Source organism: Platalea leucorodia (assembly GCF_965183815.1).
Source record: "Platalea leucorodia genome assembly, chromosome: 17".
In the NCBI taxonomy this organism is placed as follows: domain Eukaryota; kingdom Metazoa; phylum Chordata; class Aves; order Pelecaniformes; family Threskiornithidae; genus Platalea; species Platalea leucorodia.
The window spans coordinates 8,022,170-8,050,114 of record NC_138839.1 but is presented as its reverse complement, the minus strand read 5'-3'; the positions used below and the strand labels follow the sequence as shown (position 1 = coordinate 8,050,114).

Genomic DNA, 27,945 nt, shown 5'->3' with positions numbered 1-27,945 from the left:
GGGCAAAATGGTGGGCGCCGATAGCCAAAATGGCATCCCCCCCCCTCCGCCTCACCCTCCCTGAGGGCTTCCCTCCCTTTCTCTCACGATTATCGCCTCTTATTATTGAATTTCCCGCCTCATTCCTCACAGCAAATTTATTTATTAACTGAATGGCAAGCAACACACACCGAAAAAGCCGCCGGGGGTGAGGGCGGAGGGGGAAGGAGGCCCCGCTATGGCGTTACGTGCCACCATTTGAAGGCGAAGGGCCGCCGCTGGACGTTGGTGCCGCAGCGGACCTCCCCGAGCCTGCCGTGGTAGGAGGCCACGTCCTCGAGGAAGCGGCAGCGTAGGCCCAGCGGCTCCAGGAGGGAGCGGGTCCGTCGCTCCAGGCAGCATTCGCCCCCCACCACGGGGCCGAAGGGTTTGGGGATGCCCAGGTCCTTGGCCAGGACAATCATGGTGACCTGCCGGGTGACACAGAGGGAGGCCGGTAGCATCAGGACAGGCCTCTCCGATCGAGAACAGCCAAAGGAAAGCCGCCGGTCACCCTCCTCCAGCAGCCTCACCCCAAAACGGGGCATCAACACCACTTTTTGCGGCAGCCCTCCCCCAGGCCTCCAAATCCATAATTTCCCCCTTTTTATCATTAAAATGCACCCCACGCCTTGCAATTTCACCGCTTTGAAAAGTTTTCACCTCAAAACTACATCGTTTAACCCAACCACAAGCAACACGAAACCACAAAGTTGTGGTAGACCCGGGCTTATCCGAGCCTGGCTGGAGATATTTTCTTTTTCTGGGCAGTTGTAAATATTGTGCTTTTTTGGGACAACTTTGGGGACTCATCCTGGCTGAATATTGTTGTAGATGTCCCTGCCAATTGCAGGGGGGGTGGACTAGATGGCCTTTAAAGGTCCCTTCGATCCCAAAGCATTCTGTGATTCTATGAATAAGCTGGTTTTTAGGGGGACCCGAGGAGCGGGGACCCCCCTCACCATGTTGGGGAAGTACGGCACGGCTTTGCCCTGCTTGTCGAGCTTGAAGAGAGCCGGCAGGTCGACGATGTCCTCCTCCATCAACCCCAGCTCCTTCTTGAGGATGTCCCTGTTCCAGTCGATGCAGCACTGGAGAGGATGGAGAAGAGGAGGTCGAGGCGGGGGACACAAGTGGGCACGGTCCCCCAAACCATCTCACACAAGAGGAGAGCCAAAATGCAACACCTCCCCTTAAGGGTTTGCACCACCCTGGGGTGCTTATTGCAAGAAATACGGATGATTACCAGAAATATCGGTTATTACCTGGACATACTGGTTCTGCTGCACCAGGATGTCGTTGGAGAGGACCTTGTTGATGGTGACCCGTTTCGTGTCTGTCCCCGAGTATCCTGCAAATGCAAACTCCTGTCAAAATGAAGCGGCACTGGTAGGAGCCCGGCTTAAAACAGGGCACAGAGATGGGAAAAAAAATCCAAATCCCGATTCCCTGAGCTTGGGGTTAAGACTGCTGGGAGTCCCAGTTCTTAGTTTATTGGGAAACTGGGTGGGAGGAAAACCTCTGCCTATTGGAAAGAGCATTGGAAAGGTCCTATCGTCCACCCTCCTGCCCACAGGAGTCGTTAGCTCCTAAATTTCTCCACTCAGCTCCATAAAACCAAAGCTACCACCTCCACCCCTTGATTTGGGATGGCCGGGTCCTGGGCAGGTGGCAGTGACCCAGAGGGACCCGTGGAGGTACAGAGATCTTCCCCCAACCCCATCGCGGATGGGTCATGCTCAAACCCACAATTAAAGGGTGCCCAAACTGGCAGCCAAACCATCGTTGCTGCAGGGAGGGAAGGGCAAGTGAGAAAAAATGGTGCTAATTTGGGGTGACACGAGCGCCCCGTGGCTGTCCCCACTCCGTGCTGGAGCTCTGCTGGCATTTACAGAGATGCTCCGTCCCACCAAACAAGCATCCCCTCCATGCAGAGGGCTTTATCTGTCCCGTCCCACTTGCTTTCCCAAAATAGGGCTTGAGGAGGCTGGGTATGGTGGGCAGGCATCCCGCTTGCCAGCCGTGAAGGGCAACCGGGTGGGAAAAGGTCCCCGCGTCCCCCCGATACCCGCACGTCGGTCAGGCGCTGCCGCCCTCGGGCCGGCTGCTCTGCGGGGCGGCTCCGGCTGTCTCAGCCGACATCAAAGCTTGGCTGAAGCTGCCCGCTGTCCCCTTGCCTTTGAACATGGTGGCTTCGCCCTGGCCCTCCTTCTGCTTCTCCCGAAAGAGCTTGTAGCACGCCGCGGGGCTGGCCATCAGCATCCGAAATCGCTGCGGCAAGGCAGGAGGGAGAGCGGTCACCGAAAGTGGCTTATCTGAAGCCTTGGGGGACCTCAGGGGCTTATTTTTGCAAGGAACCTGAGCTTAAACTCTTAAAATTAGGCATTTTTGCTGTTATTTAGTGCCTTTTTGGTGCTGAGGGGATATATCTGAATGAGGTGCGGTGATTTACGCTGTTAGCAAATACCCACCAAACCGCCCCCGAGGGGTTAAACTGCTGCTGGGACAGGGAGGAAGACTGCAGCCTGGCTGCAGCGGGGTCCAATCCTGCCCACCCCAGGTGGGGTACATAAACCCCCGGGAGGGTGCTTGCTGGAGGTTTGGGTGAGCTGAGATGGTGAGTGAGGAGTGTGGTTGCTGCCTAGGTTGGGGTTTTTTTTGTTTGGTTGGTTCTGGGCTGGTATTACAACGCGGGAGGGAGGATGGAGCAAGTGAATAGTGATGCTCTGACTTCCTCAGAAGAAGCCAAAAATCACTATTAAGCTAATCCCAGGGGATCTGTGAATTTGTAGGGTCTGAGCCCCATGTGCGTCCTGGCTTGCTTCCCACCAGCAGGAATGGTTTTGTTGGTGGAGTGTGGGAGGCTGCTTGCTGCAGTCTTGATGGCTTCTCTTATAGGGGCTTAGCACAGCCCTGGGGAGGGTGAAAGCGCTGCATGGAGGGGTTGGGGGGTGTGTGTGTGTGCATAAATGCTCTTTTTCTGAACCATCCAGGTCAAGGTGTGATTTCTCTGGGGGGTGGAAAGTCTTATGTCAGAAGCAGTAACAACCAGGAGAGAGGAAAGAGCTAGCTTCTGAAAGCACCTGGGAGATGCTGAGCCCTGCCTAGCCCATGTGAATATTGAGGTTTAAATTTCTTGGACTCCCTTTGCAGGCATCTTTTTTTTTCTTCTATCTGTCTTGATTATTAGCTAAGAAAGTCCCTTTTTGTATTCAGAGCCCTCGTTTTGGGGACAGGGGTGAAAACCCAAGCAAATGCTGGCTGGGACTGTCAGAGAAATGAGCTTTGAGGTTTTCCCTAGAGGTGCCCTGATGGGATGAGTATCTCAGAAGAGAAACCACGGAGCGGCTCGGGGTTTTGGGGTACCTTTGTGTCAGAGGTAGGCACAAAAGTGACGAACTCGTTGACGTGGCCCACGGACAGCCAGTCGGAGTAGAGCTCCACGGGAGCCTGCACTTGCTGGGCGTAGAGGAAATCCCGCACCATTCTGGTCATTCTCCTCCCTGCAGATCTGGGGGCAAAATACCCCCGAGAGAGGGAATAAGGGGAATAAATATTTATGCAGTAATATGTACATACACATAAATCGCTGTCAAGGTGGAGGAAAGAAAGGAGGGTGCAAATGTGAAGGCAGAGATTGGGTGCACCCACTCCATAGGGTACCAGATTTGCAGCTGGCCAGGGAATGGCTAATTAAGGCCCTTAATGTGATTTTTTTTATAGTATTTAATTTAATAATAATAGTAATAATAATATTTAGGGGCAATCGTGGCTCCTTTGCTCCCAAATACGTGGGTTTCCCATCTCTTACGTGGGGAAGCTGCTGCCGATGAGGATCCTCCCCAGGGGATACTCCTTCCCTGCCGCGGTCACAGGCGGGCTGACCTCCAGGTTGCCAAAGGAGTCAAGACTGGCGATGGCTTCAAAGAGGGGCTCTCTGGTCACGTAGCCAAAGTCGGGGCCCTGGGGAAAGAAAAATCACTGTGGGCTTTGCCCTGAGTCCCCCCTGCTTCCATGCCTTTGCTTTTATCCCTCCCGCTGGGCTCAGACCTGCTCCAGTGGGTAAAAATATCAAGAGTGGAGCCTGGACCATGGATGGGGAGAGGCTGAAGGAAAGGCAAGAGGATAAAGGTCTCTGGGTCATCTGGGCTCAGTAATAAATGGCAAGTGCCGGGGCAGAGCTGGAGCATTGAGCCGGGGAGAGATCGCCTCTGCTATCCCGCAGCCAATGTTTAAGTGTCGGCATTAGGCTAATTAAGTGCTGGGGTAGCCCCGAAGCTGAGTTTCTGGATGGCTGTTGTCGAGCGAGATGAACTTCAGCCCCTGAGGGTAAATCCACCCCAGGCATAAGAGCCACCCGAAGGGCTGTGCTTCACTTAAATCCTATTTAAGTCCTGATTTTCAGGACTTAATATATCTGGGATTTAAGGCGTTGTGCATGCGGGGGTAATTAACTCTCGGTTGTGATGTGCCAGGGTCAAATGCCAGAGGGAGAGATTGCAATGTTAAAAACAGGGCAAAAATGGCAGCAGTGGGACAAAAATCCTGCCTTGAACCTGTCCTTGCTCTCCGGTTCAAGTCAACATGGGCTTGGAGCTCACGGCAGCCCCTGGGACAAGATCAGGTATCTGTTGGGTTTGCATGAAATCCTAATCACTTATTAGTGTTGGGTTTCCTTAGGGGTAAACCAAATATCTAGGTCAGTAAAAATGAGCAGGGACACCTGAGAGTGCATAGTTATGATCTAGAAGTTGCTTTTTTTTTTAATTGAGGATGTTTGGAGAAGCAGGGAGCTGCTGCTGCCTTTCCCTGAGGCTCCTCGTGCGTTTTCGGGGTGCGTATCTGGAGGATGGCTGGGGGGGTCAGATCCTTTCCCTGGGTGCTGTGGGAGGGACTGAGCGTGAAACACCTGCTCTCAGCTTATTTCAGTTTAATAAACCACGGAGCCGGTATGGTTTCAACTGTCAAGGCGCTGGTTTGCGGGTCGCATCCAAGTCCTATCAGTTCCAGATTGATTTTGAGGGGCTAATTCCCTCTCGTCTCCTTTTTCCCTGGTGTGGGGTCCCAGGGGCTTAGGGCCTGGCCAGGGCGAGAGGAGGACCCGTGCGTGTTGCATTTGGCTAAATATTCCTAGCTGGAAAATGAGATTGCAAAGATAGGAGTGGGGATTAGGGGAGGCTTCAAAGCAGAAATTGGAGTATAATGTGTTAGCAGCTCCAAAGGCTGAAATTGCTTCTCTAAATATGAAGCAAAGCAGTTCCTAAAGAGGGCAGGTAGGAGCGGTTGCCCGGCTTATTTGCGAAGGAGCGGATCAGTGCGCTATTCCCATCCTGCCTGATGAGTCTGGGACTGCGTGTACTCATTTCAAGCATGAGAAATGATGTATTTCAATGCTTTTGAAAGCGCTTAACCTTCCCCAAAGTGACGTGCAGCACAAAAAAGTGAGCAGTCCTCTTCTCCCATTACTGTCGGAGAGAAGACCAGGGCTGAGGCTGCTGCCAGGGGCTGGCTGGGTGTTCGGGCTGAGATTTGGTGGCTGCTTGGGGATGTCCTGCCCTTTCTGCGTGGCGATACCTCAAAGGGATCATTCAGTCCATCTTCTTCCCATGCTTGTCTTCGCTGGGCTCTCCCAAAACGCCCCGGCCAGGGTTGCTGCTCGCCCAGGCAGCTTTCTTTGCACGCCCTGCCTGCGGCTGGCCCTTTGCCGTGGCCAAGGAGCCAAAAACAGGGATGTTTTTGGAAGCTGGCTGCATCTTGCTCGCTTCTGAGCAAGTGAAGTGACCCCCTTACGCTTTCCTTTCCTCTCCTGCTCTGGAGCTGCTGCGTATTCACAGGCGCAGAGGAGGAAAGGAAAAACCAGCCCATTGCTTGGATATTCAAGGTGAAGAAATCCACTCCTGTCCCAGAGCTTGCAGGAGTCCTTTGTTCCCAGAGGCATGAGGTCCTCCTTGCCCCTCTCATCCAGCACCTTCTGGATAAAAGGTTTTCCAGATGGCTGGGATGTGGATTAGGCTCTGATCCTTGCTTTGAGGGGGGGGTGAGGCTGTTGGTGTCCTCCCAGCTGGAGGTGGACAGGGTAGTATCTCCGTGCAGTTGCATGCAGAGGTGTTAAACTCTCATTTTTCAGGTAATTCATTGTAGAGCCCCCAAGGAGCCAAGCACAAGCAGAATTTTAGGAGTGGTGAAATAGGCTAAGCATAAAAACCTGCAAGCTGCTCCTCAGGCAAAGCAAGTGACTGTCCTGCTCTTACCAGCAGCTCCTTGATGGGGAATTTCTCCAGCCCTCCATCTCGAGGGGAGTCCAGCACCACCGGGAAGCTTTTGTGGGGAGCATGGGTGTAGCCAAACTCAATCTCATCCTAAAGAAGGGAGGAAAACCCATGTCGGCCACGTCAGCAGGGAGGGAAAGCTTTGCCCCCTCTCTCCAGTGCCCACCTACCTGCATCCAGCGGTCCCCACGGTTGATGTAGCCAAAGCAAACCTTCAGCTCACAGCCGGCCTTGTTCACCAGGTTTTTTATCTCCTTGGCGAAGAGGTAGTTGTCCTTCATGCTGGGAAAGCGGATGGCGGGAGGGAAGGGGATGAAGGGCTGCTGGAGGATGGATATCCCCTGCAGGCAGCTGCCTTTCCCTCTGCCCATCGCCTCCCCAGCCTTTCTTGATGTTGATTTGGCTGGGAAGGCATCATCCCTTGGCCTTTACCTGCAGACGAAGACGTTCACTGGTGCCAAAGTGTTGGGGGTCATGATCCATGGTGCTACCCTGAACACTACTGTGTCGGTGAAGATCGGCGTATGGGGGATACCCTGGAGGAGGCAAGCAGAAACTGGGGACTCTCCGCACCCCGTTTACCACTTCCCCAAAAATACCCTACCCTTGAGGTCATTTTGGGGGTAAATTCATGGGGACTGCTCTCCCTTCAATCCCCATCCCCTTCTCCATGCCCCTCAGGCTGTTGCACCCCTTCCCTGGAGCCCCCAGACCTCAGCCAGGGTCTCCAGGAGGCTGACATGGATGGAGACCAGCCCGGGGAAGGTGTCATCAGGAAAGCGGAGCCCTTCGACGAAGAAGTCGAGCTCAGCAGCCCCACCGGTGTACTGCACGGTGTGGTACAGCTTCCTCCGGCCAAGCACGTGGACGTAGCGCTGCCCGAAGAAAGGGTCTGCAAGAAGAGAAGGGGGAAGGTGAGCAATTTCCAAAGCTTCAGTAGTGGTTTCCAACCCATTTTGCTCGCGTGCAAGGAGATCCCCCCCATCCCTCTGCGCTGGAGCTTCTTCACCTCTGTGGGTGAATACAACTTCATCTGACAGAATTACCTTAAAACAGGAGCTAAGGGGCTTGCAGTTTTGCAGTCATGCACAAGAAGGGTGGGGAAAAATGTCCCAGCATTTCCTTGGATGGAGCAGTCATTGAGAAGATGTTTTCATGGGGTTTCTGCCCTTGCAGCCCCCTCTGCGCAGAGGCATGAGATCAAGCTACTTAATGGCACCTTTCTGGGCTGGATGAGGACTTTTGGTCCCAGGGAATAAATCATTGCGCTCACAACAAGGAATGAGGAGGGGAAAATGTTGCAGAGCACAGATAAAGCATCTGGGTGTCAGGACACATGGCTTTTTATTTTGCTACTCCTTTGCTGGATGACCTTGGATAAATGGCTTTGTGGCCCTGTGCCTCTGCTTGTTAATCTGCAAAGCTTTCCAATTGATTAAGAAGAGAATATTCAACGCCAGAAAAAATTGGAGAAGGGATGCTGAGGACATGATTTGCTTCAGAAGTGCCATTTGAAGAGCATGGAGAGGACAAGGTCAGAGATGGAAAGAAAAGAGCTTGCAGGGATCTCAAAAGCACCACAAATGAGGAGGAAGGGGCAGAGGAGGAGGAGGTGAGGAAGGACTTACTCTGCACATAAAAGACCCCAACTTTGTCGGCGTCGGAGAAGGGAATATAGAGAACGATTTCGTACCCCCGGGGAAGGCTCTGTGGCCCTTCGGTCCTCAACACCATCCGAGACATGTCCAGCAAATCTGCGGTGCAGACCAAAACAAATTGGGTGATGGGTGCTTGTGCCATGCAGCTCTGGCTGGCTTGCTTGCTCCCTCCTGGAGTTTGCATCTCCCATGTCAACAAATCTGCTCTTCCCTTGCTACCAGCCTTTGCAAGCTGGAAAAACAACCTGCAGTCCTGCTAGCAAAGCTTGTGGCTTGTGCTTTGAAACAAATGCCCTTTTTTCTCCCCCCACAGCCCTGGCACAGCTGGTCCCTGGCCTCAAAAAGCTGATGGGCACCAGCTCCGCGTGGTTTTAGTTTTCCAGGAACAGGCGGGTGTATTCCTGGCTGCCGGCCGCATGCCTCGCCCGGAGCTCCTTTCACCCGCGCAAAGCATCCCTGGGCCAAGCTCTGCTGTCAGTGGCACCTCTGCTATTTTTCTGGCTGTGCTTCATGCCCCTGATTGACCACAATTAGTTTGCATGGCATTAAAAAAAAATTCCCGTGTGGGAAGCTTACTCAGCAGCTTAGTGGAGAGTAGCTCATGGGCAGTTGGTTCCCAAGCAAAATTTCCTCTCCAAAAAGGTTAAAGAGGGGGAATAATGGAGCATTTTTTGCTTTATATGATTTTTTTTTTGGAGCTGCGTTACCTTCTTTGCTGAATACCCTTTCGTCGTCGCAGTCCGATGCCGGAGTGAAGGGGCTCTCCTTGTCACAGCTGACGAGCAGGATGGCCCCGTGTCCCTCAGGACCCCAGGTCCAGCATGCCTAAAACACCCCGCTGGGGCTTAGCGAGCTCAGGCTCTTGCAAGCCCGTGGACTTTCTTCACAGTGGAAGAGGCAGAATTACCTTGTTGGGGTTGTTCTTCTCCACGATGCCATCCCGATCCGCGTCGACGTCCAGAGAGATCCCTGGATGGGCAGACCCCACCGTCATCCCAGGCTACGGCAAGGTTGGGTGGGTGCAAAAGCCCCCCAGACCCAGCGATCCCAGGTTCGTCTCTGCCCCCACATCAAAACGCCCCATTCCAAGGGACCAAAGGGGTGAAGAGGGATTGCTGCATTGCAGAAGCCTTCGTACTCACCGATGCCGGTGAGGAAGACCCCAGCTTGGTTGATGGGTTGCCCTCCCTCAGCATAAAAGCTGACGGTCACCTGCAAACCCCCAAATCCCTGGTTGGGGAAGGGTGCTCTCCATGGGGGTCCCACACCCCAGCACCCCACTTCTTACCTTGTTATCGTTGACCTCGGTGCTGGCCCGGCTCATGCTGAACCTCAGGACTGTCCCCTCGTCCAGTGGCCACCGTGTCCCACTGCTGGGGGCTGGCCCGACCTCTGCTTGGCCCCGGCATGCCACCTCCACGCTCACCCCCTCCGTGTGCTTCACACCAAAGGAGACTGCTCCGGCCGGGGCCGCCCTGCCAAAAACGCGCTGCATTTCTAGAGGTTTGCACCAAAAACACCCGGTTCTCACTGCAATTAATCTCATTGCCCAAAACACAGCCAGGACTGGGCACGCTGGCGTCTCCGCGCTCACCGCCGGCACCTTTCTGCCCTTTCCTCCCTGCCTGGGAATGCTTGAAGTGTCGTCTTTCTTTTTTAGGGCAGAACATGCTATTTTAACAAAATGAGGCTGTTTTGTAGCCATCGGTGCAGATTAGGATCTATAATAATCACAGCCAAAGCACTCAGCGCCACTGGAACCCAACTCGGGTTTGCACTTCAATGGAGAAATCCATGTTTATTTTCCAGCTGAGGCAAACCCAGTATTTAACAGCTCCTCGTAATGGCGTGGCAACCCAGCTGGGAGACTTTACCATGGGAAACTCTAATTTTCAGGGTGATTTTATCCAACCCCGAAGCAGCTGGTGCTGTACCGCTCCCAGTCTGATGGGCCCTTGCTCTTCTCCAGCTGCTCCGTGCATCCCCTTCCCCTCTCCTGGCTCCTTGTCCCTAATTTCCCCATCTTTCCAGGGTTGTTATTTTTGGGATGCGTGCAGCTCCCGAGGTGCAGGCTCCCTTTGAGCGTGCATGCTCTCGACACCTGAGAGTTTGCACCGTATCACCGTTACAGCATCATTTATTGGATTTCTGGATGCTGGCAGCCCCGCCAAACCCGCACTGGGGTGGGGGGGAGAGGAAATCTGAGCGCTTGTTTGCTGCTGCCCGGGCGTTTCTTAAATTGGTATATTATATTTAATTATGCATGGAAAAACTGGTTTGGTTTCCTTGTTTCTGGGTTTTGGGAATCCCAATGGGAGGAGATTTGACCCGGAGAGATGCCAGATGAGTTGTAACTGTGCTGCTTGGCTTGAATATTGAGGGTGATATTTGCAAAAGCAGCAAGGACCAGAATTAACCATGAAATGAGCTTTTAAACCTTTTCCTTTGGAGGAATAATTATCTTGCAGTGCAGTGCTAGGCTGGTTTTAGGGGTGCAGGGCTGGTGTTGTGGGGACTCGCATGCTTTCCCAGGACACTGCTTGGTCACTAGATCCTGTTTTCCTTCCCTCTCCCCGCTGCATCCCCTCCTTTGCAGTCCATCCCCGTGGCTCCTGCTCATCCCACTGCTCTCCAGCAGCTTTCCGAGATGATGCTAGATCTGTTGACCGCAAATGGATCAAACGGATCGCCGTCGCAGACCCGGGCTAAATACCATATCGTGTACACACGGGTGCTCGAAGCTTTCCTGGGACTTGTGCAGATTTGCAAAGCCCAGGGAGGATTTTGCCCACAAATTGCATTTTGGGGGAGAAGATGGAAAACTGAGGAGGGGGGATTTGCAGAAGGAGAAACAGGGGGGTAAAGGCGAGGAGAAAGGTGGATGTGCAGAAACGGAGGGAGGGATGGGAGCGTTGGGGCGTCACACTCACCCGTAGATGTCGGCGGAGATGTGGGTGCCCAGCAGGCACAGGGCCTCGATGCGGTTCCCGTGCTGCAGCCGGAGCGTGCGGTCCCCCGGCATCTCCCCGCACAGCAGCCCGGATGCCCCGACGATGGGCACGCGCACCCTTCCCCACCCGCGCTGGGTGGCACTGAACCCCCTGTAGCACCCAGCTGCTTCTCCTTCCTCTCCAGCACGCCTCCCTCCTCCTCCTCGACTGGCCCCGGAGCAAATCAATCCTCTTTTGGAGCTTGCAAAGTTTGGGATGACAAATTTGCAGCCCCCACCCCGGTCCGAAGGGAAGGGGCGGTTGGATTGGACCCTCTAAAGCTCCATGAAAATGATCTCCGCCGGGAGGGCAGGGATGGAGAGGGAGGGCGGCTGGCCCGAAGCCCGGCCGGCTCCCAGCCCTATGCAAGGAGCTCCCCCAGCTGTCCCCAACTCCCCGTCCCTCCAGCATCACCCCGACCCCAAATGGGGACGGGCAGCGCTTTGGCTTTCGGCTGCCGTTTGCATCTGTGGGGTATCCGCTCTTTTTTGCTCTCTAGGGAAAAGCTCTGGCTGCTCTTGGGAGGAAGAAATACGATTTCCCAGCCCTTAGGCTAGAGCAGGACACTCCTTTTTTTTTTTTTTTTTTCTCTGCTTATTTTCGAAGAGAAGTTGGGGAGCGAGTTGCCAACGAGGGGAAATCGGAGGTGGTTTTGCATGGCGAACCCGTCGCTTGCCGCACCGCAGCGGAGCGCGTCAGGAGCAATTGCTGCCCACGCAGGTGTTTGCATTATTTATTAACATCAAGCTAAATATTCATTTTAAAAACCAAACTTCTGCCCCAGATTTTGGAAGCCACAAGCAATTACTGAGGAGCAGAAACGTTCAGGTTGATGTTTCCTATTTATATCCCTTTCGGGCTTTTCTTTTTTAGTGCTCTCTTCCCTCCGTGGCTGGGGTGTAGGAAATAAGCTCAAATCTAGTTTTCCATCTGAAGTAGATCCTGGTTTGTTTGGTTTTTTTGCCATCACCTGAGCAAATGTGAGCGAGGACTTTGTGCGTTCCCAAGCGTTTGCTCAGCAACGCACACACACAAAAAAAAGGCAGTTCTGCTGCTTTTCTGCACACGCAAAGATGAGATTTGTGGCAATGGGGAGATTTTATTAAAGGCCGTAGATGTTCTTCCCGAGGAATATATGAAAATATAAACCACTTTGCTCCCAGACTGCGCCTTTCGTAGAGCATCGTGGTCAGGGCGGCACCGCTGCTGGGCAAAACGTGCCGGGGTCTGGGTTAAAGGACCCCTGGTTTAGACACCCCCACCCGGGAGCTGACCTGCTGGCAGCTGGAAAATGCTCCTTCTGTGAGAAGCATTTATCTGTTTAACCCTTGTCTATTTAAGTCACCAGTAGTAAGAACCACTGGTGAAAGAGGAACCAGAAAGAGAAATAATTTAAAAAGAGAAGAAAAAAAAAAAAAAAGAAGAAACCCAAACCGCATCATGTCCGCACAAGCGGGCTCTGTTCTCCAGCACTGTACGGGACTTCTTTGCCCTCTTTTTACCCCAAAGCAGAGCCAGCAGCCGGCATCGCATGGCCTGGGGTGGCTTCACCTCCCTTCGCTCTCCTGGGAACCGCGGGCTGGGGAAATAGAGGTGTAAACCTGTCCGTTTGGAAGAAAATGAGCAAAAACCAGCTTCCCTTTTACCGTTTTCACTTCCCAGTTCCTGTGCCTGAGCATTTAGTACTTCAGTTGTCAGTAAGGAAAACGCATGCTATTTAAATCCCCCTTTTCTTCCAAAAAAAAAAACAAACAAAAAACCAACCAACCCCAAATCTCTCCCGTCTTAGAGAAAGACCCCAAGGTCACCACATCCCTTGTGATTTTTAAAATCAGCCAGAGCGTTTCTAGCTGGTCACGGGGTTTGTTTTATACATCTATATGTAAATATAAATGTATTTATATCCCCTATGGTCCAGCTGGTGTGGTGGTGCTGGTAGGGATAAAAGCCCCTGGCACTTGCCAGGCAGAAGGAGACCTGTGGACCCTTAGGAGCAAGTGTTACCCGCTAGCAAATACGGGGTTGAAACCCTGGTGGCTCTGGGGATTTTTGGGTGGCCCTGGGCTTTTTTGGGTGGCCCTGGCTGCCCAAGGGGCTAGCAGAGCCCCTTTCCCCACCACTGCACGGGTCCCTGTCTTTGAGGGATTGGTGTGGAAGGAGGATGGGGTCTTTGCAAGCTTTCTGGGGTTTTTGGAAACTGGGTCTGGTGTTTGCAAGCCTTCTGGGGTCTCTCAAAGCTTCTCAGAGTCTTTGCAAGACTTCTGGGGTCTTTGCAAACTTCCTGGAGACTTTGCAAACCTTTGGGGTTCTTTGCAAGCCATGCAGGGTCTTTGTAAGTTTTCTGAGTTCTTTGCAAGCCTTAGGAGTCTTTCAAAGCTTCTTGGGGCCTTTGCAAGCCTCTGGAGGTCTTCATGGAGCCGCTGCGGCTATGCTGGCAGTGGGGAAAATACTGAATCCTTCTTGCAGAGGCCTTGGCAAAGCACCCAGCTGTTGCAATGTCTCATTTGGGGAGGAAGGAGAGGGGCTGAGGAGAGGTGGCTGAGGACAAGCGTGAGGACCTGCCTGTCCCCATCGCAGCGAAAGCCTGGGCGACTCCCCCCGTGAGCTGCTAAATAAACCTCGGTTTATGCTGCAAGAACGGGATTTTTCAGGAAGCAGAAGTGCTATTCGTGATGCAGGTTCTGCTCTGCGCTATCAGGTGGAAGATCAGGCACGGTAAACCATCACAGGACGTATATATAGATATATATACACACACGTGGATGTCTGGAGGCTCGTGGTTTCGTGGCTATAGACGATCTGGTCAGAGGAGTTCTCTGTGTTGTTTTTTAAAATCAGATCTGCCAGATTAGGAGCTGCTCTGCATAAACTGCCCCGCCGCTGATGGATCTCTGCCTGCCCTAATTTCGAGGACCTGGGAACAGATCCAGAGCTGGAGCTTGCAAACAACCCCGGCGAGCTGAGGGTTTTCACGTGCGCGTCGCCCGGCATCTCTTCCCTGAGGACGACCAAGCCGGTGAGCGCAAGGGGGTTTTAAGCTCCGTGGGTGCCTGGTGAGGGGTTTTGGGGTGGTTTTGCGGCTCTCTTCCTGCAGGCACATGCCTTATTGCAAAGAGTAGGAGGGAAATGTTCCCCCCACGGAGTCTTTTCAAGCTGACCTTTCGCGTTTAGGAGGTGCAAACAGGTGCCCATCCCAATCGAGCCATGAGGCGCTGCCCGTTCCTGCCCGCGCTGGCTTTATTTTGGAAGAGGCAGGCAGCTTCGAGGAGGTGAAACCAAGGCACCGGCAAGGATGAAGGAGCTTGGGCAAAGCTGAGCCCACCCGTGGCTTTATTGCTCTGCCTGGGGGAGGCATCCAGCACGCCCCAGCAAGGGAGCTATTTATAGGGCAGCAAATTTAATGCAAAGCTGGGGGAGAGTGTGGGCAGAGTGAGCGTGGGGTGCATGCATGGCTCCAGCCCTGGGGGAAAAAGCAGTTTTATGGGGTGCTTTGCTCTTGGATTGGCAGGAATGAAGTCTCCCAGCAGGCAGATGCCTTTATTTTGGGCAGAAGAAAAGATGGAGAGGGATTTTTGGTGCCTTCTCATCCAGGAGAAGGTGGTTGCAAAGCCAGCTCTGACGAGTGCTGGCCACGGATGTTTTACCAGGATGGGGACTGACCTCTCTTGGGTTTTACTGGCTTTAAAAGCATCTTTTACTGGTCCAAACCAGCCTCTGGCCCTTCTTCCCTAGCTTCCAAGCGGGATGAGGAAGGCAGGTCCCCAGGAGGAGCCTTGCTGCCTGCCTGGGATGCTCCTGCTGTGCTGTTACAGCTGCGCACCTAAAGAAAGTAAACTCTTGTGCAAACCCGAGCGGGACTTGATAACTGGTTTGATGCCTTGCCCTATTGCAAGTAATTAGGCTGACATGGCTCTTAAAAGTTCCTGCCTGCAATTACGCACGCGCAGTAATAGACAAGATGTAATTCTCAGTTTAGGGAGATTATCAAACTTTCTTTGACGGAGTGGCGGTGCAGGATGGATGAGAAGACATGACCCGAGGGAGTCTGGGTGATTAGTGGGGTTCCTGGGGGAGCACTGGGGGGTCGGGTCTTGCTCCGTCATGGCTAGAAACAGGCTGAAATTGGTGAAAAAGATGAAGTGAGCCCCAAAACAGAAGGCTGGCCAAGCTCACTCAATCTGGTGGAGAGGCAGGATCCCATCCGTTGTGTACCAGGGTTCTTAATAGCAACTTCTCGGGACAAGGTGTTATTAGGAAGAAACACTCAGCTCTGAATGGGCCAGATGACTTAAAATTGTCATTCTCCCTGTGCACGGGCATGTCGGTGCTAATAGCAGGTGGAGGAGGAAGAAGAGGTGAGTGTAGGTACCACCCAATGAAGACGAGGTGTTTTGGGCTTGAGCGAGCATCCGCAGTGACCGTGGCGGCTCAAAATGTGCCGTGACTAAACTTGCCGAAAAGAAAACCCAAACCCAAAACGAAGATGAGGTTTCGGCACTGTGTCTCCATCCTTTCTGGATAGGTGTGATCCTGGGTGGGTTTGGAGAAGCATGTGCTCTCAAACCCTCTGCTGAAGCCCTCACGTTTGCTGGGAGCCCAAAACCACCATCCTCCACCTCCCTCCAGATTACAGACTGTACCAGCTTGACCCCGTGGGGATTAAGGTGTGTTCCCTGTCCGGCACAGGGCTCAAACCAGCCAAGCAGGATGCGATGCTAAAATCACAGCAGGCGGCAAACTCAGCACCGTGCCCAGTCCAAACCAGCGTGACCAGCAGCCACGAGTGGGAAATCCAACTTGCAGCTCTCTTTGGTAGAGATGCTGCCATGGCCAGACTCTTCCTTGGAGGATGCAGTGAGCTCCTTGTCCTCTGTGCCAGCTCTGCTTCGCCCTAGCTCGAAGGGTTTTAGGGGTGCTTGAAGGCTTGTGCTCCCCCGGGAGGGCTTGAGAACCAACAAAATTCACAAGTCTATGAACATCAGGAGTTTGGCTCCTGCTGGGTTTCAGGGAACAGGGTTTTATCTAAAATCTCAAGCAAGGCAAGGTCCTGGAGAGCCTGGAAATGCCACTGGCATTCCCCACTTGAGCATCCTGGCCGCCCCGGCAGGCTCCCACGATCTTATTAAAGCCGTGCTCGTGTACGAGACACGGTGCTGGTTTTTTTTTCTGCTGCAATTAAAGTCAGAAGAAGCCCTTTAATGTAGACTGGCTGGGAGATGTTTAAAGCAGCTGGTTTGATCTTGCAGGGGAAGGTGCGTGCAGGTTGCTGCTCCTCTGGCTGAGGACGTGCAGCTCGGTGCAGTGGTAGGGACCGCTCCTTCTAGCTCTGCTGAGCTTGCTTTGACCTTTTTGGCTTGCAGGGGGTCCTGCCGCTCACAAAACTGGGTTTCTCCTGCCTCCAGCCCTCTCCTGCCCATCGCATTGCTAACGTGACCGCATCGCCCCATGTCCCCCTTGCTACGAGGATGAACCTTGGGGCAACGGGGCTGTCGGTGCGCTCTCCATCCCCGTGCTGCCTTTTTCCTCCTGCCCAGCTTCGGCGGGGTTAATCTCGCCCGGTTTCCCTCTTCGCAAGCAGGCGAAGCCTCCTGGGATGGCCCGGAGAGAGATAGCTATCTCCGGTAGACGACATCTTCCAGTGATGGGAATGTTTCCCGTGGGAGCTTTGCTGCGTGCCCGAAAAACCCCAATTCCCCTGAAACGCAAGGTCCAAGCAAAACACCGAGAACTTTTAATTTCCACTGAAAGCCTCTTGTTGTTTTGTTGTTGTTTGTTTTTTTTTCCCCTTCCCTGCCTGCCAATTAACCAGTTTTCCCTGCACCCGTTTCTGCCCGTCGTGCTTCTCGGGAGTTGTTATGATGGGAAAGACCGACCTGAACAAACATTTCCTTTAGTTAGGCTTTATTCGGGCATTGCCCTAATGGGGTAGCCGAGGCCGTGAGTCACCTGTGGAGAGGCTAGATGGAAAATTTGGGTCGTTTTAAAGAAAATGCTTTATTTTAATGATACCGTGTATTGTAATAACCCTAAACAACCACGTTGCACAACAGGAGGAGTTGAAACGTTTAATACGTTAAGCTTTGGAGTCCTTATATGGGGTTATACGGGTATAAAAAGTTGAGAATGAGCCCCGAAAGAGCTCACTGCTGAGCATCTCGGGACAGGGCTGGGTGTCACCCACCCTGTTCTGCCCCGTGTCCCCTCCCCGGAGCCACCTGTCCCCCCCGGGGGCTGCCTTATCGCCTCCATCTCCCCACGCGGGGCGGCAGCTTGCTGGGTGGTGGAGGTGGAGACGTCAGGGTCCCCTGGCTAAACCCCGTCATCGAGGGAAGGAGGAGTTAAATTCCCCTGCCTTTTAATCCAGTTGTGCTGGTTTACCTACAAAGCCAGGCAGCAGGTTCCTTCGCATGCGGCTGCCGTCCCCGGCACATCATGCCCCACCGTCACGTCGTGCAGATGTCCACCAGCCACGCCAGCTACGGCGTCTGCGTGTTGGGTACCGAGGTCTTCCTTGATACGCGTCGGTAAGGCTTTGGGATTGGGGTATCCCCATCGTTTTCCATAGGGCTGATGGGTTTGGGGGGAGCCCAACAGTGGTGTTGCTCTTCGTTTGAAGGAGAAATGGGTGCTAGGGGGAAAATCAGAGCTCATTTTGAGCCCACATCATGAGTTCATCCAAGGATTTGGCAAGCTTTTTTGGTGCGCGGGGAACGCATCCCGCTGGGTCTCTTCTAGGTGACGATGTCCCACAGGGAGCTGCGCCCAAAGGAGGGACGTCAGCTCTGGCAAACGTGAGGCGTCAAAGCGTAGCCGAGCCATGACGATTTGCAGGCAAAGCCCATGCACACCCCAGCTAAGCGGGATCTATTTCTGGCTGTGAAAACATTAGGCAAGAGCAATTCAAGATGAGCAACTTGGCTGGAGCTAAAATGGGGGAAAGAATAAAATATGTGGCTCAGGCAGAAAAAAAATCCACCAGCAGGTTTGCACGGGCGATTTCACAAAAAAAGATTTTTCCAGCATTAAATATGGAGGTTGCTTTATTGGCCAGATATGAGGCTACACTTACCCTGCTGTTACATTGTCATTATTTAATAAATCGCATTTATAATGATAGAGGCTACAGGACAAGCCAGTCGGCATCGCATCCGGGGCAATTATTGGGGTTGTGTGTTGGAGCCAGGCCAGGGCATGCCGTCGTCCCCTCGAAGGGCTTCGAATTGAGCTTTAGCTGCACTAAAAAGGTATTATTTTTCCTCTCAGCTGGAAAGGAATATATAAAACCTATTATTTGCAATTTTTTTTTTTTCCTGGATTTGGACTCAAAGCAAGCTCAGTCCCATTTAAACATGGAACCCAAGCCCCAACATGGGCTGATTTGGCTCCTCGGTAGCAAATATGAGCTTTGGTCCAAAAAAGCAGACGGCAGATGCTCTTTCAACTGAAAAAATGGGATCATTTTGTTCCTGGAGAGCACTGGCCAGGGGGAACTCTGTGATGGATGCGTCAGGCTTTGACTGTGGTTTGGTCTGTTTGGGGGCAGAAAATGGAGCGCGGTGGGAATCCAGTGGTGATGCTGAGGTGTGAGGGCTGTAAAATCAGGGCAAATAGATCCAAATTTGAGAAGTCACAGCGTGCAGCAGCGTGCAGGTGGATTTATGACATTGCACGTTGTTAAATATGAGGGGTGACAAGCGAGATGACGCTTTAATCTCCCCTTACAAGCTGCTGCAGGCACCAGGGATGCCATGCCAAGAGCAACACCAGGAATAAATATCTTCTCTGGTTTTTGGGTTTTTGTTGTTATTATTCTCGCTGTTAAAATTTACCACCCTGTCCCTTTTTGCGTGCAGCCGGGGAGGCTGGCTCCCGATGGCAGACAGGTCGGAGCACTCGTGCTCCTGGGATGGAGGTGCTGGGGCTGTAATGAGCAGGTAGGCAGCACTTCAAAGGCGAGGGATGTCATGCAGGTGGGGTGCGAGTTCTCCACACTGGGATTCGGGCTCTGCTCCAGTTTGGGGATCTCTTGGGTCAGGATATGGTCCCACAATAACCATCTCCCAGGATGGTTGACATTAAAAATTGTCCTGGCTCTTTGTTGAGGTTTTGTTGCAGGATCCTGAAATTTTGGGGGTTTTCTTGCTGTTGTGGAGGGAGGTTGGATGCCCAGACTTCAGTGATTTGCAATCTAGGCTTAACCACGGACTGACGTGCCGAAGCTCCAGTGGGAGCTCTGCTTGCTCAACACCACCACAGAGATAATACATATAAAATTCAAACGATGCATTTCATCACCCAAAGATGGTTTCTGAGTCCTTTCCACCCAGTTAAGACTGGATTTTAATTCCAGGTTCAAGTATTTGGCTCCACAGAGGAGAACAGGAGGGACAACTTGGTCTATAATCCAACGCTGCTCTCTGTTTCAGATCTACCCCCAAAGGTGCCACGTCATTCGATGTCCATGCCACCTCCGCGGTTACAGTCCACATTGTCCACAGCCCCATGACAAAACCCATGATTAACTCCAGATGGCCCCTGGATCCCGACATAGAGGTTGTAGTGACCATTGGTGTCACCAGCAGGACTGTCAATGACAATAAGGTTAGTTGCTTTTTATGCACTGAAACTCAAAAAATAAGTCAAATTTTCTGAGAAAGAAGGGAGGATTATGGGCAGGCTTGAGCATTTCTAGGTAGTGCTGACATCAAGCTTATTTCCACAGAGAAAACTCAAAAAGAATTGTGTCGTTATCATGTACGAAAAATGCAACTAAGAACAAAGAGATCCCATTTTGTGCCTTAAATAGGAGATAGCGGTGATTGCAAAAGCTGGCGTCAGAAACTCCATGCCAGGCAGCAAAAATACTCCAACCTTGGCTTTTTCCATGCTCGTTTTTGCGCTGAAGCAGGCAGAAATGGAGCTGAACTATGAGTAATGGAGAACGGCATGGATGAACCCTCCAAGAGCTTGTTGTATAGTGTTGGTTGGTCAACCCAATGAGTGGAAAGACCTACTCAGCATGACAGGACACGGGGCTTGGGTCATGATCTGGTGATGTCTTCACAGGTTAAGATTTCATACTATGGACGGGAAGGCAATGAGCTTTCGGTGGCTTGGTTGTACCTCACCTGCGTAGGTAGGTATTACGACAACGCTTGTTCAAACCCGGCCAGCCCTTTCTGATGCCGAGATCTAGTTGGGTTCATGGGACAGGAGTTAAGTGGGGGGCGCGGGCTGCCCATCTGCAATGTGCAATGAAGGTTTGGGTGTTGACTGATGCTGACAAGCAAGAGGGAAATAATTAAAATGTTATTATGCTGCCTTATATGGTGCAAAAAAGACACAGGCTGGGCCGTGTCCCCACCCAATGCACACACCGAGCATCCTTCTCTGCTTGCCAAGACCATTGCGTTGGCGGAAGAGGATCCAAAGGAGACCGTCTCACCCAACTTTGCCTGGCGTCCCCCTCCTCGACCTCCACTGCAGCTAGTGGAGAGGAATAGGCACCAAAATGTAGCTGTCTGACCTATTTTAGAAGTTTAGGATGAGATGAATCATTCCCTTGAGATGCCTATTTTCCTCTGCTGACTACAAAGGGAGTCTAGACAACCAGTCTGGATGCAGAGCCTTCCACTTGGATGGATTAATTACCCTAAATTTGGGATTTTCTAAAGCGTTCACATGACAGTCAGACCTGTGTCCTTAAGTCATGCATATGCCTCCCAAAATTGCACCTGAAGAGGCTGATGGTTTCCCACTGATGGGTTCTGCTGGAGCCATCTGGGGCCACTGCTGTCTGCAGGGCTTTTGCCTTACAAATGCTCTTCACTTAGATTTAGAGCTTTGTTTCCAGCTTCTCCATATCCTCCTCTCTGCATCGAGGAGAAGGACAATCTCTGCCTCAGTGCCTGTGTTTTCAGCACGCCATATATCCCATTCGGAGGGGTTTCTGTATTAAGATAGGCTTAATACACATTTAGGTAGGGTTTAGATGAGGATGCTGGTAAACCTCCGCTTTATTGCAGCAGAGGCAGAGATCTGGGGGCCAAGAAGAGCTCTGTAAGGGAAAGTCCTTCTCAAACGTTGCATCAAGCCTCGTAATTATTTAGGTGTCCACTCACCCATGGTGAAAACACTTTCATGCCTCCACCATGTTTCGTCTTCATGAAAAATGCTACAGTCAATATGAAATTGGTGAAAACACAAAATATGCCCTACGCCCCTGCTGGGGGAATCGAGATGGGAGAAGGTAGCTGGAGACTGAAGGGGGGAAGCCATGAAAAAGCCATCGGGTTGGCTTTTCTATTGGCATTTTGTTGGAGACGTTGGGTCTGGAGCCGCTTTGGGGCATGAAGGTGGGGTTGGTGTTGGATGACTCCTGGCTAGTGCCGAGGATGAGCCCAAATGCCACCTAGAGCTCATTCCCCTGCCAGTGACTTCCTTCTCTCTTGATGTTTCAGATGTATCCCTGGACGTGGACTTGAGCCGTAATGGCAGAGTGAAGAGCAAAGGGAAGGACAAGGTAATGAGAAGCTTTGCTGTAGGCAACGTACGGAGGGTCAACGCAGGGTGTATCTCTTCGCAGTCTCTTCCCCGGCAATCACCAGGAGGGAGAGGGACTTGGGTGGTGTTGCTGGTGTCTGAATTAGGGCAAACCACCTGGCAAATTCTCAGCCTACTAATTGAGGAGGAAAAGACTTTATTTTCTTATTCCGTGCCAAAATCTCCTACCTCTTCAGTCCAGCCCCAAGGATCACATAGGAGAAAACACTCTGCTTTTTTTTTTTTTTTCCCCTTTTCTTTTTTTTCCCCCCTTTTTGGACTTGAAACATGCCAGTATATGAGTCAGCTGCAAGTTTAGCAAACAGCAAGAGATTTACCCCTTTGGCAACAAATCTGCATATGCCCAAGCACTTACACCTGGGTAATTAGCTGCAGCCCAATGGGCAGCACAAATCGTACATCGAGATGAGATGCATTTCTAGAAACAGTGTAGTGTTGTCCAGATGAGGCCTGACGGATACTCTGTGGCTTGTTAGAAGATAAGATCTGTTTGAAATAGTCTTTGCTGGCCCTGCTAGAAGCTGAGGTTAGGAAATTTAGTGGCTTAAAAGCCTCGCTGCTGTCTCCCCACCAGCCTTGACTGCATGTTGTGGGACGTCCTCCGAGCGTGGCTGTGGGGTTTTCCCCGGTCCGTGAGGATGCTGGGATGGGGGAAATCTCACTCCCATCCCCTTTGGGTGCTGCTTCTCCAGGCCAAGTGGACGTGGGGTCCCAATGGGCAAGGCGCCGTGCTGCTAGTCAACTGCGACCGGGACAGCCCCGGTGCGGGGGGGATGGACAGCGGTCAGGTGGACATACGGACCACTGCAGGTAGGGTGTCATTCGCAGCGTCTCACCAGGGTGTTTCCCACTTGCAACACCTCCATCTCCTCTCTCCACGTCCCCTTTCTCCATCTTTTTCCCCCCCTGTAGACCTTCAGGACATGTCTGTCATGCTGCTGCGGACTCAAGGTCCCAGCGCCATCTTTGCTGAGTACCAGGTGGTCCTGCATGTCCCCGAGTCGGATGCGGATAAAGTGCGGGTTTTCCATGCTATCCGTGAGTATTTCTTCCTTCCTTCTCAGATATCAGTGCATGACCCCAAGGTGGGCGAACCCTAATTTTTTTGTTCACCGTGGCTAAGGGCTGGGCACCTCCGATTGCTGGAAACACTCATTTATCCCCAGAGCTCCTCTGCTGTTGTAAAACATGGGTTTATATGGAAAAAATCAAGGGGAAAAGGACAAAAAAAGGCTTTTCTCAGCGGGGTTGCTGAAACTTTGACGTTCCCATGGGGTGGATAACCCCCATGTGGCTCCCGGCACCTTTTTGGCGCGGGTGATGACCCAACCGCCAAAGCAGCCCATCTCGTCGGGCAGCACATTTTGCCTTTGAACACCCTGGCAGCTGTATCCCCAGCAGCTCCCCACTGAAAATCAGGTCAGGGAACCCAAGTATATCATTAGATTCTTAACTCGAGCCACGCACCTTGAAAGGGTTGGACCTGAGGGTATAGAGTCTTCTTTGTACGAGGAAGATCAAGTGTGTTTCCCCAGAGAAGAGGAGGCACACCGGTTCCTCTGCAAACCACGCTGGCATCAGCCACCTCCTTGCTGGTGCCTCCTTCCAGCGTGGTGGACAGGTTGGTCACCCCGTCTTGGGTTGGGTATTTCGGTGTTTCTCCAGGGAGTGACTCACACCCCCGCTACAAACCCGTGTTGGGACCGGACAAGCTCTCCTACGTGCTGGACCATGTCGGCAATGGAGAAAACACCTTCTACGTTGAAGGACTGGCTTTCCCCGACGTGGGCTTCTCCGGGTTGGTTTCCTTCAGTGCCAGCTTGCTAGAGGTCCCCCATAAGGTACGTGGGGTTTGCCCCATCTCCTGCAAAGTCCCCCAATGGTGGGGTTTTCAACTGCTACTCCCCGGCATTTTTGCCCCTTGCAGAATTCTCCTGGCACCCCGATTTTCACGGATACGGTGGTTTTCCGTGTGGCACCCTGGATAATGACGCCCAACACCCAGCAGCCTATGGAGGTTTTTGTCTGCAGGTAGGAGAGACGTCAACCCATCGCTCTCCTGCCTTGGGGGACTCTCCAAGGAGGAGCCTTTGACCGTTCCTTGCTACGTAGCAGCTATAGGGTGAGCCAGGCTTTAGGCATGCTGTACTGGAGACAATATTTGGGCAGAGAGCCCGCTGGCACTGCTGTATTCATTGCAACCCCGAGGAGAAAGGCTGGAGGCCCCTCTCCAGGGTCTAACCTCATGCAGGACTATTACCCAGCAGATTTAGGAATGAGGAATGGGCTGCACGGTTGGGGTTGGGGGGCTTCTTGTGATTCCCCTCTTGCAGCATTCGCTCCTTCCTCTCCCTCCAGCATCCAGTGGGGCTCAGACTCCAATGAAGTCTTTCTGGAAGGGCTCCAGCTCCTGCTGAAGAAAGCCAACTGCAAGCTGACCATCTGCTCGGAGGTGGAAACCCGCAGTGACCGCTGGATCCAGGTTATCAATCGATGCTTGTAATATGCGGCTCTCCTGGTCCCTTACAGGCTCCTGGGGCACCTAGGGTGTCACCCCTGTTGCTGGCACCCCTGGGAGGGATCAGCTGCATTGTGCAGGGAAGCACCTAGATGCAAAGAGGTGAAGCAGGCAACTGTGAACTAAAGCACGGGGAAATGCTGCTGCTGGTGGTGGCAACCAGCACAGACAGGGATGTTGCCCAGAGACCCAGTGGGGGTGTTGTAAGAAGGACCCTATTGCAAGGGTGACCCCACGGGACATTGCAAGAGGGTCCCCATTGCAAGAAGGACCCCCACAGTGCATCTCCAGGAGGACACGGTGTATGCCAGCTGGATGTGCCATGTGCTTCCCGCAGCGTGCCCCAGCCCTGCCGTCCCTGCCCCGCTTCCCTGCCCGCTGTGGCCGCGTGTTCCTTCCCTGGGGGTGACCTGTGCCGTGGTGCCGGGTGGGGTGTCACCCCCCGGGAGAGCAAGGCACCTTGCTTCCGTTGGGGTTAAGGGCAACAGCCGGGCTCTGCCACGTTTGCCCCATTTCCTGCTCCACCCTCACCACACGCCTCACCGAGATAGCTATCACCCCGCCAGGAGCCTTCCTCCTCTTCCTCCTCCTCTTCTTCCCACAACAGGATGAGCTGGAGTTCGGCTATGTGGAAGCGCCGCACAAGACCTTCCCTGTCGTCTTTGACTCCCCCAGGAACAGAGGCTTGAAGGATTTTGCTTTTAAAAAGATCCTGGTGCGTCGTTGCATTGCCAATCCCCTTTTCTCCCCCCAAAATCCCCCTGCTGGGGGCCCCCGTCACCGCTCCCCTCTTCCCCAGGGCCCTGATTTCGGCTACGTGACCCGCGAGCCCCCCGGGAAAAGCATCTCCAGCCTCGACTCCTTCGGCAACCTGGATGTCAGCCCACCAGTGACGGTGCGAGGGAAGGAGTATCCCCTGGGCCGGATCCTGATCGGCAGCTCCCTGCCCTGGTGAGATGCCGCGGGGCTTGAACCCTCCCTCCGGGGATGCAGGGAAGCTCTGTAAACCCTTGCATGAGAAAGGGTTGCATTCTTCGGAGTGGAAATTTGGGGCCATTTCCCATCAAATCACAGATTTAATGTGCAAACCGCATCGTTATTCCTTCATCCCTGACAAAATCCTGCCACCGCTCTGATTTTTACCCCCTCCTTAACCACTGGTGCTTCTGCTCTGATCCTACAGTGCTGTAACCATCTGAGCTTATTTTTTTTTCCCCCTATTAAAAGGAAAAGCAGGGGAATCCAGGAAAGGGTAAAAGCCTGAATAACTGGAAATTGTTTTGCTCTGGGCAGGCAGTGCTAGGCAGCCCTGCGGGAACAACAGCGCCCTGCAAAATCCTCCACAAAGGAGGTTATTTTCCTGGAAAAATAACAACGGGGACGAATCCGGATGGGGTTTGATCCGGGATAACAAACTGGATGCTACGACTCCAGCCCCGCTGCAAGCTGGGGGGCTTGCTTTGGTTATGGCGGCGGGTAAACGGCATTTTCCCAGCCTCGCCGGGACCGTAATTATCCCTTATTACAAGAAGTTTAATTAATGTTTTCCCAGCCTGCTGCTGGCTGTCCAAGAAAACTTCACCCCCGTGTAAAGCGCTGCGTAAGGAGCGATTTGAGAGTCACGGGGATGGATGGGGGAAATTAAATCCAAAGGTGTCTGAGCAGAATGGGGGATGTAATGCACAGATACCTATAGTATATACAGGCTAGAAAGATATATTTATATATATATATATAAATACATATGTATTAATATATAATATAGGTATAGACAATATATAATACAGAGATATTATTCTATTGCATTAATATAGATATAGTAATATATAATAATTTTATATATTAATATACTATATATTAATATACAATGCAGATTTATTAATATATAAAATATATATAATATAGATATATATCACTCAGGCTATTTCCAGCCTTTTCCCCGTGTTTCCCATTAAAATGGGACGCGCAGATGCCTCTTCTCCCCTTGGCATGATGCTGGGGGGAAGGATGGGGGTAAATCTTGCGGAGGGGTGTGATGGCCGCCCGCTTTCTCCTCCTGCCTCTGCTCCCCAGGGCCTCCGGCCGACGGATGTCCAAGGCGGTCAGGGATTTTCTTTACGCCCAGAAAGTGCAGGCGCCGGTGGAGATTTACTCGGAGTGGCTGACCGTGGGCCACGTGGATGAATTCCTCACCTTCGTCCCCACTTACGATAGGAAGGTACCGATTCCTGGAGCCACCTCTGCTCCTGCACGGGGCGTCCTCTGCAAATGCAAAAAAAAAAAGCCCTTTTTGCAATTGCTCGTCCTCCCCGCGGGCGCTGGGCGAGGCACCTTCTTTTGGGGTGGCTTCCTGGAAAACGGCGAGTCCCTGGGCGGCATCCCCTGCACCCTGCGATGCTGGCATCCCCTGCACCCTGCAACACCTGGAGCTGGGTTTGGGGTCAGCGTGGTGTCTCTCGGCAGGACGGTGGGATAAGATATCCCACCAACAGCAAAGCATGAATCCCTGGGCTCTCTCCCGCAGGGTTTCCGGCTCCTCTTGGCCAGCCCCAATGCCTGCTACAAGCTCTTCAAGGAGAAGCAGACGCAGGGCCACGGTGAAGCCACACAGCTCATCGGTAAGGGAGCGGGCGAGGGCATCCCTGTGGCATCTTGGGGACCACCGGCATCCCTTACCGGTGTCCCTTACCGCTCTGCTCCGGTCCCCACGCAGGGCTGAAGGGCACTGAGAGGAGAAGCATCGATGAGATCCTGGCAGATGAGTCGCTGAAGAACGACAACAAGCACGTGCAGGTGGGTCTTTGCACCCGTGGATTTGGGTGGATTCGCCCTCCTCGCTTGTGCATCGCTGCCGGGTGATTTCTGGGTGCGGGGAGCATTTTTAGAGATCCTGGGGAAGAGCAAGAAACCGTGGCACGAGTTGCACTGTGCAGCGTGAAAGCAGACGCGCCAAGAAGAGCAGCCATGAAGGAGCCAGGCACCCTTGGGTGCTGGGTCACCCCAGCCCATGGTCCCACTGGGAGATGACTGTAGAGGTGTCAAAACTGAAGGAGAGAAGTTGCTCGGGTTGGGGATGGGTTCAGGAGGTTGCTCAGAGGGATGGGATGGGATGCAACGGAGCGGGTGAGGATCTGGGCAGGATGCAATGGGGCACACACGGGTCCGTGCGTGGGATTTGGGGGGGCCGGGATGGCCTGGGGTGACAATTCCAGCTCCCCTCTCTCTGCAGCGCTGCATCGACTGGAACCGCAACCTCCTGAAGCAGGAGCTGGGCCTGAGCGAGCAGGACATCATCGACATCCCCCAGCTCTTCATCCTGAAGGGCTCCCGCGCAGATGCCCTCTTCCCAGACATGGTGAGACCTCTGGCACCTCCTCCCCTCCCACCCCTCTTTTTTTTTTTTCTCCATCCACACCTGATGCAAACACACCTTTTGGGTGGAAAACACTGATTTTTGGTCCGGCTGCAGGTGAACATGCTGGTGCTGGGCAGGCACCTGGGCATCCCCAAGCCCTTTGGACCGCTGGTGGGTGGGCAGTGCTGCCTGGAGGAGCGGGTGCGGGCGCTGCTGGAGCCCCTGGGTCTCACCTGCACCTTCATCGACGACTACTTCTCCTACCACGTCCTCTCTGGTGACGTCCACTGCGGCACCAACGTCCGCCGCAAGCCTTTTGCTTTCAAGTGGTGGCACATGGTGCCCTGAAGCACCCGGGGACAGGCTCGGGTCCCGCAACCGGAGGATGAAGGTGCATTTGGTGCATCAGAAGATGCATCAAAATAAAGGGTTTTGCCAATAAAGCTGCATTAACACTGAGGGCGCAGCTCTTCCCCATCTCCCATCCTTTCTTCCTCGGCTGTTGGGTTGAAAATACTGTTTGAAACTTTTTTTTTAAGCACACGGGTTTGTTATGGGAATGGTGGTGTTCTGG

The 27,945-nt window shown here is 52.9% G+C and overlaps 2 protein-coding genes across 2 annotated transcripts; one reads left to right on the top strand and one right to left on the bottom strand.

The window, feature by feature from the left end:
• Nucleotides 1-215: 215 nt before the first annotated feature.
• LOC309598287 (protein-arginine deiminase type-2-like) lies at nucleotides 216-10,967 on the bottom strand (the record flags this gene model as incomplete). Its single annotated transcript, XM_082328718.1, has 16 exons — nucleotides 216-449; nucleotides 981-1,109; nucleotides 1,284-1,369; nucleotides 2,196-2,289; nucleotides 3,385-3,529; nucleotides 3,830-3,981; nucleotides 6,270-6,377; nucleotides 6,458-6,569; nucleotides 6,720-6,823; nucleotides 7,001-7,179; nucleotides 7,916-8,041; nucleotides 8,653-8,770; nucleotides 8,853-8,914; nucleotides 9,088-9,157; nucleotides 9,234-9,420; nucleotides 10,876-10,967. The coding sequence occupies 16 exons, from the start codon at nucleotides 10,965-10,967 to the stop codon at nucleotides 216-218; spliced, it is 1,998 nt and encodes a 665-aa protein (XP_082184844.1).
• A 6,400-nt stretch (nucleotides 10,968-17,367) lies between these two features.
• Nucleotides 17,368-27,719, top strand: LOC309598312 (protein-arginine deiminase type-1-like; the record flags this gene model as incomplete). The annotated part of the gene is made up of 16 exons (XM_082328756.1): nucleotides 17,368-17,459; nucleotides 19,362-19,536; nucleotides 20,002-20,071; nucleotides 21,396-21,457; nucleotides 22,191-22,308; nucleotides 22,411-22,536; nucleotides 23,164-23,339; nucleotides 23,426-23,529; nucleotides 23,857-23,980; nucleotides 24,624-24,731; nucleotides 24,816-24,967; nucleotides 26,090-26,234; nucleotides 26,541-26,634; nucleotides 26,730-26,809; nucleotides 27,246-27,371; nucleotides 27,486-27,719. 16 exons carry the CDS (start codon nucleotides 17,368-17,370, stop codon nucleotides 27,717-27,719), a joined length of 1,986 nt encoding a protein of 661 aa, XP_082184882.1.
• Between the last annotated feature and the right edge of the window lie 226 nt (nucleotides 27,720-27,945).